We start from the raw sequence: 13597 nt of genomic DNA, 5'->3' as shown, positions 1-13597 counted from the left end.
AACAGTGAGAGGCCCGCATACCGCGAAAATAAAATAAAATAAAAAAATAACTGATCCCTTGAAATGAGGGTAAAAAAAGTACTTCCGAGGCATCTGCATCCTGGGGAAACAATACTGACCATTTTGTCTGGGGCCATGTAGAATAAGTTCTGGTGGGCAAAACACACTTTAGAGTTTCACTGAAAATGGCAAATGGAATTTTATGTGTTTTCTTGCTAGAAAGAAAAAAAAAGTTTTAAAACAGGGCTTTGGTACTGAGTCATTAAATATGGTAAGAAAATAAAGATGCAGAGAGCAGAATTAGAATTACTCATATAGTAGGATTTGAATTAAATCTGTTTTGCAGTCCTTTTTTACAATTGGTGTGATGTTTTCTAATGATATTATCTGACCCTGACTCTTGTTGGAAAATACAGTAAGAATCCTTTTCTTACCTTGCTGTTGGATGATCTTAGAAGCTAATCGAGGAAAGGACTTTGAGTTAACAGAGCTATTAGGTGAAAAGAATAAGGCATTTGAGGGTCCAGAATGAAAATAATCAAACTCAAGGAGAGGTGGACGTAAGCTGTTCGCCTGTCTCTTGAGATCTGTTGCTGCATTTTAAATGCCGTATCCTTCTGTAGTTTGATCATTTTTGTTGAGTCCTGACTCTTCTTGCACATCACATGTTCTTGGTTCTGGGGGCAGTTCCAGAGGATTCTGATTTTATTCATAGGGGCTTATGCTTCTCCTTCATTCCTCTTGCTGCAGGGGTGTGCATACAGATAGAGGCCAGAAGAGGAAGCCCTGAGCAAGAATCTGTTTTACCTGATCACTCAGCGTTCGTTGCTAGTCATTGGTGGCCTGGCCTGCAAAGGCCCCCACCTTCATTCCTGATAGGCTAGATTCTTGATTCTCAAGCCACACCCCTCTAGCAGATGCCTACACCCTAAACTCCAAATGGCAGTTGTGCACTGTCTTCAAAGAGCTCTTTGGATTTCAGGGACAACCGCTAACACCATAACTGGGCCTCCTTACTGAAGCTCAGTCAGTCAAGGGAGAGATGACTGCCAACATAGCTGCGGGCGCCTCCCAGGGATGAATAGCCTGGACTGCCTAGCTGGCACCAGACCTGATTCACAGCTGGGTGTTTATGTTGAAGAGGTTGGTCTATTACCCTAATGGAAAGCGGAACTGTGGAGCCCCTATTTTCTGGCCTGGACTCAAGGGGAGACATGTTCCAAGAGCCGTAGGACATGAGGAATGCTCTGCCCCCCGAGAATGTCTGCTCTGCCCATCATCATAACTGAATTCCCTGTGGTTTGGCCTTCAAGGGTATTCTTTTAAATGCAGCCCCCTCTGGAATAGTGTGTCTACTGAAGCAGCTTCCCTTTGGTCTGGGGAATGGGACAGAGAACGGAGATGGGGAGGGAGTGCAGAGGAAATCATAGGTAAGGAGGATCTCACAGAGACTAACTCCTTCCCAGTTTTTCCTCCAGCCAGCCCAGGTCTTTGTTTTTACATCCATTTCAGAAACTGGGCCAATGAAAACCAAGGAAAGGCAGGGAAGAAAGATTTTGGTACATTCTGTTCCTCTTCACTTTCCTCTCTCAGCAGCTGCCTCCTTTCTTTAGTGTCAACAAATAGATTTAGCCCTTGGTGACCAGAAGCCCTGCACGTAATGGGAGCCTGGGCTCATCATCCAAGGGGCAGGTCCAAGACCTGGGGCAGCCTGAGACCTGGAAGTCAAAGACTGCTGCGTGGTAGTGAGCCTGCCAGGAACTGACCAGCATCCTAGCGCGCTCCCTCTCTTACAGCCACAGTGGTTAAGGCTGATGAATTGCCAGAGGGAACTGCTAAACAATACATACTGATTCTATCAAATTCTGAAGATAAAGAAGCTTTTAAAGTATTCACTTAGTCTTTGAAAAGCACATTCAAGATGTTTGTTTTGGTTCATCGCATGTCTGTATAGTTACGTGCATAGGAACACATGCCTATCAGTGTGTCAAGACACACACACAGGTCCAAGTTCTGATTATTCATGAGTGAATGCTCTGTGGCAGCGCAGGCTTTTAGCCAGGCCCTGGGATAAGGACAGTAGAGCTCTTCACCAGTGTTCAGATACAGTTTATACCAGGAGTGCAATTTAAATTTTATTAGCAGTAGTCTTTGGGATTTTCATCTAGTAAAGTCAAATACCGAAGGATTTAGGCTAATCATTTTTCTTCTTTTCCAAAGAATTTTCTATCTTTCTGTGCAGTTAACTTGCAGGCTTTGGAGGCAATGAAGAGACAAGGCAGCACAGATGATAAATAACACTAATGGTGGAAAATCCTCCAGTCACTTAGGGTGAGTGTCAGGAATACTCACAGATTAAATCTCACTCTCACCCAGACTCTTTTCTGGGACCTGACCAAAGCCTTTGGGATTGTTTACAATCCACCGACGTAGGAATCGACAAGTGAATAGTTGAGAGTTAACCTAACTTTACCCAGTAGATACACTTCCGGAAAGTTGTTCATAAAGTCACTTATATTTTAAACGTATTTAATGGTTTTGCTATCAGAGGCAGTCTGGGTGATTTGTTTATTTATTTTTTTGGCCAATGAATATCACAGGCAAATCGATCTACTTTGTACATTTGGACTTTGTAAGGCAGATTTTTCTTCAGGCCCAGATTCTCCTGCCTTCCCCAGCACACAGAACCACAGCGCGGAGGCTCACATTTAAATCCTTTAATCCTAGCAGGATTTCCTCATCCTGAGTTCTTAAAAGTAAGGAATAACTAAGAAGATGGAGGAGGTAAAATGAGATGGCTTCCAGTTTCAATGGGAAAACATTTAATATCAGGAGACACTGAAGCCGTTTATAGCATGCCTGGCCAGTGCCAGATTTCATATATGGAAATAAAATCACTACATTCTTCTAGAAAATCCATGGAGTATAATGAATGCATGAGAAAAATCTGCTTAAAACATATTTTATTCTTAGACAAGTTTCACTAAGTAGCTCATGTTTATAGAAAGCTTTTCCTTCCATGACATCCACATAAATTCATGATTTTTGTTTTTCTGAGAAGAAATTTAAAGTGTATATATGTCTGGCCTGAGTAACATCTGTTTTAAGGGAGAAGTTCATTAATTGGGTTGCATTTACACTTTGCCTGTTACGAACATTTACTTTCTACGCTGAACTGTTTGGTTTATCACAGCCTGTTTTGTCTGACAGTTAAGAGTGAGAGTAAAGGTGTACTCTGTTTAAGTTAAGACAGATGCTCACATCAGGGCGAATATACACATCTTACTCTTTCTACCAGAGGCTTGTCACATTTTGGTAATTCTAATCACAGCATTGGGTTTTAATCTGAGAAATGATTTTGCTTCATTCGAGAGGTGCAAATAAGAGTCCAAGAAATGAATTGGCTAATAGCTCTTCCTTGTTTTAAGATAAAGTATTTACATACTCTGTGTGTGTGTATACACGCGCACATGCACTATATAAAATCAGTGTGTACAACTGTGGCCCATAATATATGCTATGGTCATTGTGTAATATCTCTTCATATAGAAGACATATGTAATATATAAATATATGTATATGTGGCATATCTTATTCAAACACATTTTATATATTTACATATAAAATGTGTGAATATATACTATGTAATATAGAGAGAAATATATAGTATTTCTAGTCAGACATTTAAACAATATATGTAAGGTTATAAACACATAAAAATGTATATAAACATGAACTTACTGCATAATATATCATATTACATATGATATATAATATAGGTAATGTGATATATAATATGTATTATGCACCCAGATTACACAGAGACACACACACATGTACCCACATACACACACCCATGCGTACACACACACACAAGATGACTAGTAAGTTGATATGAAATTTATTTTACTGGTGAGGAAGAGAAATGTTAGTGCTGCTACACCAGTCAGTGCAGAGAAGGGGCTAGAATCCCTCCCTTAGGTTCCATCTACACTTTGGTTCTTGGCTGGTGAAGTAGCCTAGGTGAGATGCAGGGTATCCTTGACAATGACTATGAATCTGCTTGCGTTGTGAGCTACTGTAGACCCATGTGGTCAACACTGCCGGGCCCCAGCAGTGACTTTCTGAGATGCTAATCCAAATGCAACAACAAACTAGGTGTCTCTCCTCATGGTCTTTTTTTTTTTTTAACCAGCTCAATGTCCTTCCAGCTGTTGCTTCCAGCTGCCAGACCTTCATGGAATTGGCCACTCTCCTATTTCCTATACTAGTTGGCTAGACCACCCAGAGGATACCCAAGAGACCTGGGTCAGAGATGAAGCACCCTTGCATTCCTCTGTCTAACTGGGCTCTGCCCTCCCGGACTGTGCCCCTAGTCCCGTTCTTGTCTTCCTTTATGGTTAAGGATAGAACAATAAAACGTGTTTGATCCATCCCCTCAAACCTATTTTTCCCCACCCACCCCTTACTGTAAGGAGTGGTGGAGCATAAGAATAAAAAGCCGTTAACTAGCCACAAAACTTGATTACACAGTAGCCTTGTAAATTAGTCCCACAATGAGCACAGGTCATTAGAAAAAAGCTATTCAGGAAAAACTTTGAAAAATTACTCTCTTATTTCAAATCAGATGTAAACAACAGTGGGAACAACAAAACCCCTATGAATCAATTATTTTTCTAGAAACTACTGAACCTTTTAGTGATTTCTATCTAAGCAGAGTATTTCCACAGCATTCTAGCATACTTCTACTCCATCATGTAGATTGTCCTATTGTTGCAAATAATGGACTTCTACGATAACGTAGTAGGTTGAGCCATAAGAAATGACCACTTTTGTCGTTCAAAAATGGTCAGATATTGGTACCAATTTTGTAGGTGAAAAATGGTTGAATATTGACAATTTTGTATTTTATTATTATCTGGCTGATTTTTCCCTCCCACATTTCTCATGACTTTAGAAATATACCAGAATACTCATCAGGACAGCAAAACTTTGCAGGTTTGCTTAAGTTTAGAGCCAAGATAATTAAGAGTTCCGATTTCTCCGTTAGAACGAAATTTCTTGCACAGGAACTTTTACCTCTTTATAAGCCTGAGCTCCGTATACTGCGTCAGATTCTAGGTGGCAGCAAATAAGAACCAATTCTCATAGAACTGAGCCTGATCTTCTGGTTTCTGCTAAATATAGATAATCTTAGAAACCTGAACGAAGCCAAACATCCTTGCTATTAGCCTCCTCCTAACACTTAATCACATCCTTTCTTCCTTTCCTATCCTTGAATTTGAGTGGCCTGGCTGGATAAGGTAGAAGGAAGAGGGAACCCTGGATCTGACATTAGACTGTCTCAAAATCCCAAACATGTGAAAGGGCTTGAAGAATATTTTTCTTGAAGGAAAGTTTTCGTCTCATCTGGGCTCTGAGTCTCTTGTATCTTAATAAATGCAAAGCAACCCTTATAAATTAGATTACCACATAGAAAGTAATATCCAAAGTATCTTTCACCGCAACTTCACTTCTCCCCTTTTAGCTGTACAGAATGTACATGAGGCACCAAACCTGCCAGATGAAGAAGGAAGAAAACCTTCCTTCTGTTGCCTTCTATATTCTCCAGCATTCCATTCCTTTCCTGATTTTTGTCTGATCAGCAAAGCTGTGGAAATATTAAGCCTGTAAGGAGAGCTTGCATGTGCAAAACCTGTGCCAATTTCTTAAATCATACCCAACTGCAGGGCAACGTTGTAAATCCTCATCCTTTAAAGGAAATTCCATAACGGATTAACATGATGAGTGTGAGATGTTTACAAATGGCAGTTCAGGTACCTCAATACCTGGTGTTAACATAGTTTGGAAAGAAAGGCTATTACGTTACGCATAAGGGGTATGGATGAAATAAACTCCTCTCCAAATTATAACAACTAAAAAATGTCAATGAGCATTTATGATACTGTAGACCTTTAAGAATTTCAGCTCTAAATAAACTGATCTGACTCATATGGACAGGGGTTTTGGCAGAAGTGGGGTTGTCTAATATGCATGACACTGATTAAAAACATTCTAAATCCTGATGTATCTATGCTTACATCATTGCCAAAATGATTCATCTGTGTAGGATATATTCTTATTGCCAGAGATGTCACGTACCGTCTTGGCTAGAAACACACAGTCACATCCCATTATGGTGAACTCTCAGAGTTTATCCAAATTCTTTCCTATTCTGGAATTTTGTCAGGTTAATACTGCTTGACACACATGGTCTTAAAATTTTCCATTCTAAATCTACTGCCATTTTGGCATTTGGCTGGGTCTGGCCTTATGTGACTGGCATCACACTGAGACTGTTTAGTTTGTTGAATTTTAAACCTATAATTGTTTATCACATTATAGACCTATTGTCGGCCAAGGAAATGTCTGGAAAGGAAAAAGAGACTTTTTCTAAGATACTTTTCCTTCTAAAGGAGGCCATATATTTTTAAAAGTTTTATTTGATCGTATATTAGTATCACAGAAAATCAAGAAGTTTTGCTTAAATCTGCTTAGTTTAGAAACTGGACAAGTTTATTGACTCATAGTGCAAAACGCTTTGCACTGCATTTCTTCTTGGTCATTTGAAATATTTATTGGCATTTTAGGACTGGTCATCAAAAAACCAGAATTAAACATTGGTCCTGAATGCAGCGGCATTTATGAGCATGCTCTGGCTTATATTCCATTTTACAATCAAATCTGAGAACGAAGAGTTTATCTGAGAAATACAGAAGGGCAACTATCCTAAATCCGGACGCTGTTGGCTTTACGAGCATGTTAAGCATCCGTTACGTGATGCAAAGTATTTATTGCAAATGGGCCTTAGCTACTAAAATGCGTAGCTTCCTTTCATGTTGTGACTAAGTAATTTGAGATCTCTTTGAGCTGAAAATGTACAGAAAGGTTGCCTACTGACTGTCAGCAGGGAAAACTACCATCAAATCAATGCATGTAACATTCCTCACAAATTACGAGCAAGGGTGTATGGGGCACTGTGGCGCTTGATCTCTTTCACGACAAATGCCAGATTTTTCTGAATTGAATTCATGTGAAGTTCACTGATACTGGGTCTCCCTTGCTAACAGCATCTTTCCATCTCTTACATCCCTCCCCACACCAGCACTACCTGCTGTATTCCTTTTTATGTTGACTTCTACTTACAATATTTAAAACTTAAAAAAGTACAAAAATCAGTTTTAAGAAATTTTAAATATTGTAATTTATTTTACTTAATAAAATTCAAGAAGTTTTGAATATTTAATTTCATTTTACTTATAGTGAAATTAATTTGAAGAAGTTTTGAATATTACTGTTTAGTTTTACTTAAAAATTAATTTTAAGGACCTCTAAATATTGAAATTTTGTTTTATGAATGCAGTTCATTTTCAGGAAGTTTTAAATATTGTATCATTCTCTGAGCTCACTGGTAACTACTTAAGAGTGTCATAAAACCAGGAATGATAGTCCCTTTTCTATCCCTGACATCCTTTTTTCTTCCCCTTAAGAACCTGTCTCCCTTCAGTTTCCCATAAACCCTTATCCCCATTTATCTTCCTCCCACAAAAACAATCACATTAAAAAATACACTATTTTTAAAATGGAAAGCTAACGAACAAACAAACAAAACAACCCCCCAAGCATCTGACTAATCATGAGCAGAACATTTTAATTGAAATCTTGACTCAGGCCTCCGTGGAAGCTCCTCCTAACCAGTCCTTACTCACGCCTCAAGGAACCGCCCTGTATTCCACAGCTGACCCACATCGTCTTGGGGTTATCTTAGAGAGGCAAGTGATGCTGCCATCTCAACAGACTGAGTTCCGGAGGAAGTATGGCAGCCTCTCCTGTGCTGAGTTCGGCAGTGATGAGTAAACCGATCTGGTAATTGCGCAGCATGCTCGGTCTCCGCACAGTGCCCCACTTTTCCACCAAGGCTGCTAGTATGTGTTTATTGCCTGGGTTTCAGTTCCCACAGGCCGCAGAGCATGGAAGGCCGCACGTAGTTCTGTGGCTCCGCCAGCCCCGCACGTTATCATTTAACCATCATGCAGCTGAGATTTCCCGAGTAAATTCCTTTCTTTTCTACTACCCCCAAACAGGACACAAGGCATACTAATGAACTCCACCATAGTTTTTCCTCAGCCAATGAGAAATGGCACTTCATTTGTCATGTCAGCATCTGATTCCAAATGACATTTTAATTTTGCTAAAGGGATTGATGAGAAGTTGCCAAAGAAGAGGGGGAAGCTAACTGAATCCTTGGCCCACAAGAACTCTGCCATCAGGTTTGCTGGGCATGGCACCTTCAAAATCAGATGGACAGAGCAACTGACATTATGTTATGACCACTACAGCTTTACGTTGACAATTATCTCTATCAGGAAGTTCCTGCAGCCTCCAAGAGAGAACATAGTGGGATTCTCACACTATCATTTTAAAACGTTCTCCTGAGTTCATAGCAAAGACAGGAAAAAGTTACCTTCTTATTTATGTCTCACTTGTTGGCTTCAGAGTTCTCGTACGTTTACCATATCGTTCTGTGTGATGTTCGCATCCACTCAGTCCATCGGGTAGGGAAACCGAGGCCAGTGGACACTGTTCGCGCCCAACCTCTGTGCCCTCCCGTTCCCCATTCTTGAGCTCACGGAAGTCTTCTTACTCCAAATACTGGTAACTTGAGGGATTTCTCCAGCTGCAGGAATGTGCTTGGTCTTCCCTGGGAAGTGCTGGGGCGTTAATGACTCGGGGGAGAACCCTCAATGAATCATACATAGGGTTTCTGGGTACACTGCACAGCTTTCAGCCTCCTCACCCCTCAAGGAGACCTCTGAGGTCTCTCAAAGGTCCCCAGTGGGACTAAGCCACGGGTGCCCACAGCTTATGCTGATTAGCATACCCCGAATCGTCTTCCTTCCCTGTTTCATGTCCTCACTCCCATGCTCGGGTCTCAAAGTACTTGTATCTAAATCCTTGTCTCAGGGTCTGCTTCTGGAGAAGCCCAGCCTAAGGCGCTGGAGCACAGAGATTAATATCTGCTCAACACCATGCAGCTACTTAATGGACAACCAGGCCTGGAACCCAGGACTTTGGACTTCCGGCACATTTACCAGATAAGGCTGCCTCTTGTGACCCAACACCACCTTATAGAACTGGCCCCAGGGCTTCTGGGCAAGAGGAGGAAGCCACAAATGAAACAAACTTGTTAGATGGCTTCTCCTTGCCTTTTAGGAACCCAGTCACCACCACCAGAAGGAGGAAACAGAAAAACAAAGGGTAGTAATTACCTAGCATGACGAAAGGGACTCCCAGGAAGGTGGAATTGTATTTCCCACCAGTAAGATTGATGATCCCGGCCGCAGTGAGAGTGGCCAGGCTTATGGTCACCAGCCCGAGCAGGCCCAGCCAGGGTTTGCTGCGGACGCAGTCCTGCATGGAGCAGCAGAGGATGGCCATGGTGGCCACCAGGATCAAGCTGGTGACCAGGTAGCGTTCTGATACACGGCTGGTCTTCTGGAAATCTTCCCTCAGTGAGGAGGACGTGTAAGGGTACATTTTGACTTTGCCGTTAGATTTCTGGAACAGTCGGACGGTGTCGCAGAAGCTGGACTCCCACCTCTCTGCCACCATGTCGTTGAGACTGTTGATTGACTGCAGGTAGTAGGTGAGCTGGACGGCCTCTGCGGATTTCACTCGGTCCTTGCTGTGCACGGTGACGCCTCCAAGCTGATGCCCGTTGTAAACTGCCCTCCCGTCCTTTAAGTGAGTGATCGGGTACGTGATAGCAAAATTGGTCCGGTTGGTGGCCCGAGCATTCTTTAGCTCCTCCAGGACATGCACTATGTCGTCCACGATGCAAGTCTTATCGTTATTCAGGATACATATGTGAGCAAATGTGTAATTAAATCCAGGCCTTGGAACCTGGATCCTGGTCACAGCAGCATGCAACTATGGGGAAAAAATGAGAGTCAGTGTTGATTACCAAAAATAAGACAGTACTAAGTGACATTAGCTCTGTGGATTCAAACGTCTCTATTTTTTGTGGGGGAGGGGAAAGGGGGTCACTCATGCCATCTCTAAGCTAAAGAGTTCAAATTAAGTGTTATAACCTTACATCAGAAGTGGGTAGTAAGGATGTAAAACACAGATTTGAACTTGTCAGAAATGAAAATTCTCAGACCTGGTAAGTCACAGTCTCTGGGGTGTGGCCTAGGAATCTGGGTTTTCACAAGCCCTTCGGGGGATTCTGATATAGCTAAAGTTTGAGGAGCACCACCATTATTTCTACACGTTGTGTGTTCTTTATGTGTGACTCAGTTGGTCTATAAATATCTGAAAATCGTATACTGGTCCACCCCAGTATAAGGTCTCCCCTTGAAAATGTAAAAAGTGAACTAAGGTGCAATTCCAAGTGCACAGGCCCCCTGTAGGCCCATCCCTTGCTGCCGGTTTGTAGGGCAGCTAAATCATTTCCCCATTCAATGTAGTCGCTCTGTGACATAAAAGACAAGCGGTTCACCTTGAGGGCCCTTGTATTCTCTGCTTCTGTGGGAAGGGAGCTGTAACTGCAGAGCTTGGCTGGGATACATGGCAGTCATGCTAAGGGAACACAGTAGGATTTATTTCGCACACCTTGCCCTAAATCACATTTGCTGTGCCCGAGTTCTGTATGCCTGTGATCCAAGTGCACATGGGAATACAGACACTCATTTAACAGCCCCTACTACGTGCAAGGCACAGTTCTAGGCCCTTTATATGGATTAAGTCATTTAATCCTTACAAGAAACTCTAAAGTAGGTACAAATACTAGCCTCATTTTACAGACGAGGAAGCTGAGACACAGAGAAGCCAAGTCACTTGCCCAAGGCCACACAGAGCTGGGCTCTACCAGGCAGTCTGGTTCCAGAACCTGTGCTCCTAGCCCCTCACCATACGCCTCTAGGTTGGCAATACCAGAAGCTAGATGAAGGTTCTTGCTAGCAACTAAATCCTGGTTTTGTGCTTTCACCGCCCCACCTCTAAAAAATGACAAGGGCTCAAGTTCAGATATGTAGGAGCATGTGTAATCTGCAGTCTAAGGTGAGAAAATAAGGCCTTCTCTCTGTGAAATGAGGCCATTAGTGGACATGTAGCTGAGTGTTAAACAAATGAGCACATCTAGGTCCATGCCTGGCACTGAGAGGGCTCTCCCAAGAGCAGAGCTAGCCGTTATTACCTACCTGATGAACGAAGAACATTTCACACTTAAAGGGAATAAAAGCCTCGTATCCGGAGTTGCCGTACTGTTGCTGCGCCATTATAGCTCATAACCTTCTGAGTGTCTCCATGACCCTGATAGATTTGCTCTTAAATCTGCTGTAGCTGGATTATTTGCTGAGACATTTTCCTGTGCATGCATGTGCCAGGGTGAGTGGGATACTATGTTTTTTGAAAATGTCTGAGGGGCACCAGCTGTCAAAGTCCTCCTTCCTCACGTCTCCTCACGGGCCCCAACCCGTAAACACTGAGAGTGTGTTTTCATCCATTCTTCTCTAAGCTTGGCCCAGTGAATTTTGATTAAAAGAACTCCTAACTACAAAAAAAAATTCCAAAATATGAAAAGTTACTTTGGAGGAGAGAAGAACCAAGAGGAATTTAAAGACAAGAGGGAGTTAAAAGAAAGACTTTGGGGGCAAGCTTCAGAATAGGCTAGAAAAGGAGTGGTATTGAAAGCATGCATATGTGTAATATTTAGTGCATTGTTTGTTCCCATGGACAGTCTAATAAATCTCCCTTAGAGTGATTACTAAATATGTCAAGAGAAAAAGATTGCCAAATAAGATGGTGCTAAGTCACAGGGCTGAACCCAGTTATAGCAAGGGGATATTTTCCATCCATTCTCTAAGGCGACCATGCCACGCTGGGTGGGGAGCTGTAAACTATTTAGTGATCTGCCAACTCTGCCGATCTACTGCTGGGACCCCCTGGGACCACAGACCAAAGAAAGCAGACATGCTGTTAACCCCTGTACCACCAGCTCATAGGAGGGAGGCTTGGAAAATAAGAACCTTACTGAAGTTTGAGAGGGAAGGTTTCTTAATTCTCAGTCCCAGAACTGCTGCGAGATTCACCTGCTTTGAATTTCCGAAGGGAAGGTGGGTAGAACATGTGTCACTCTCGCTTCTCAGTGGCAGGGAGATGCTGGGTGAAAAAGCAGCCAGAGAAGGGGCGTTGGCTGAGGCCACCCACCTGGCAGGGGGAGTCTACTGGGATTCTACTGTGGGATAAGAGGTGAGAGGATAATGAGAGGTATGGGAAAGGAGAATGGAGACTCCCTCCTGGGGCTTTTGGGATTACTCACTTCTGATCTTTGGTTCTTATGCCTACACGTCAGGTACACACACAATCTACTCTTGGCTGTCCACAGAGCCACGGGCAGACACACTACACGTGCTACTTGGACATCTACCTGTACAGGGTTTTAGAATGCCTTGATTTACTTTCCTAAAGGAGCCCCACTCAGGACAGCAGAGGCATTAGTAGGTGATCTTAGATTATATTCACAGGGGAAAATGGAAGCCAGAGATCAAAGCTATGCTTTTGTTTTTTTGGTTTATACTCACTTTAAATTTCTGCACTGAAAAAGAAAAGCAACGTGAAAACGATGACAAGTTAGTTTACAGTGACTTCATCTTTGTCTTTAATCTTTGCTCTTAGGGGCAGAAGGGGGAAAGAAAGATAGGAAGACATCATAGCATGATAGTGAGATGGTGACCAAGACACCTCAGTCCATGAAATGGACAATCTCAATCCCTGTAAGCTTATTATTAGAGACCCTCAGAAAAGAAAAGGAGAGGGAAATGACATAAAGTCATAGTCCTGACCCTTAATATAGTCTGAATCTGTCATGTGAATCAGCATATAATCCACGTTTCTATAACTATGTACAGATTTTGGATTGTTCACTCAACACACATTGAATAAGTACTCATCAAATCTACTGTGTTGTCAAAATAGGATAATTTCCCTGAATTCAGGGTGCTCACACTTACACATGGAAAATCACATAAGAGATCTGACGTCCAAAACAAAGGGGCTATTCTAACAATGCCGAGCGCTCTAGTAAAGCCTAATCCAATGTCAGTCTTGATCGCAATGTTTATTATTATTGTATCTGCCGCCAAAGAGGCCAAAGTGAATGTTAAATTGAGATTCGTTCTAGGGCTCTGAACATACTGTTTAAATTGTTAGATTCTCTTCTCTCATCACCCTTCAGGCTAAGAATGATGACAGTAATAGTAACTCGTCTGCTAAGCACTCTCTATATAGTTTTCAAAATTTCTTCAATACAAGACTCTATGGACGTGGTTAAATCGTGATTCCCGTTTTATAGCTGGAGCAGTTGAGGCCTAATGAGTCTAGACCAGGGCAGCTTTAGAACTTTTGGGGAAGAATGAAGAATTGTCAGCCCACCTGGTTCAAATGACCGGCCTTGATGTGACTGAACTGTGGGATGGCCACATTTGGGGATCTGGGGTCCATTAAGAGAGACCAGAAATAATCCAAACAGTCAAACTTCATCTTTAGGCAGCAACGG

General features: G+C 42.2%; 1 protein-coding gene across 1 annotated transcript in view; it reads right to left on the bottom strand.

Moving 5' to 3' along the window:
- The window catches only part of PTCHD1 (patched domain containing 1), a 57896-nt gene that overhangs the window by 11272 nt on the left and 33027 nt on the right, over positions 1-13597 (bottom strand). The window contains exon 2 of the mRNA XM_004283076.3: positions 9309-9969. Coding sequence (XP_004283124.1) covers positions 9309-9969 — 661 coding nt within the window. The remainder of the gene's footprint in view (positions 1-9308; positions 9970-13597) is intronic.

Source organism: Orcinus orca, chromosome X, assembly GCF_937001465.1.
Source record: "Orcinus orca chromosome X, mOrcOrc1.1, whole genome shotgun sequence".
NCBI classification, from domain to species: Eukaryota; Metazoa; Chordata; class Mammalia; order Artiodactyla; family Delphinidae; genus Orcinus; species Orcinus orca.
The sequence above is the reverse complement of the archived record's forward strand: the minus strand, read 5'-3'. Positions and strand labels throughout refer to the sequence as shown.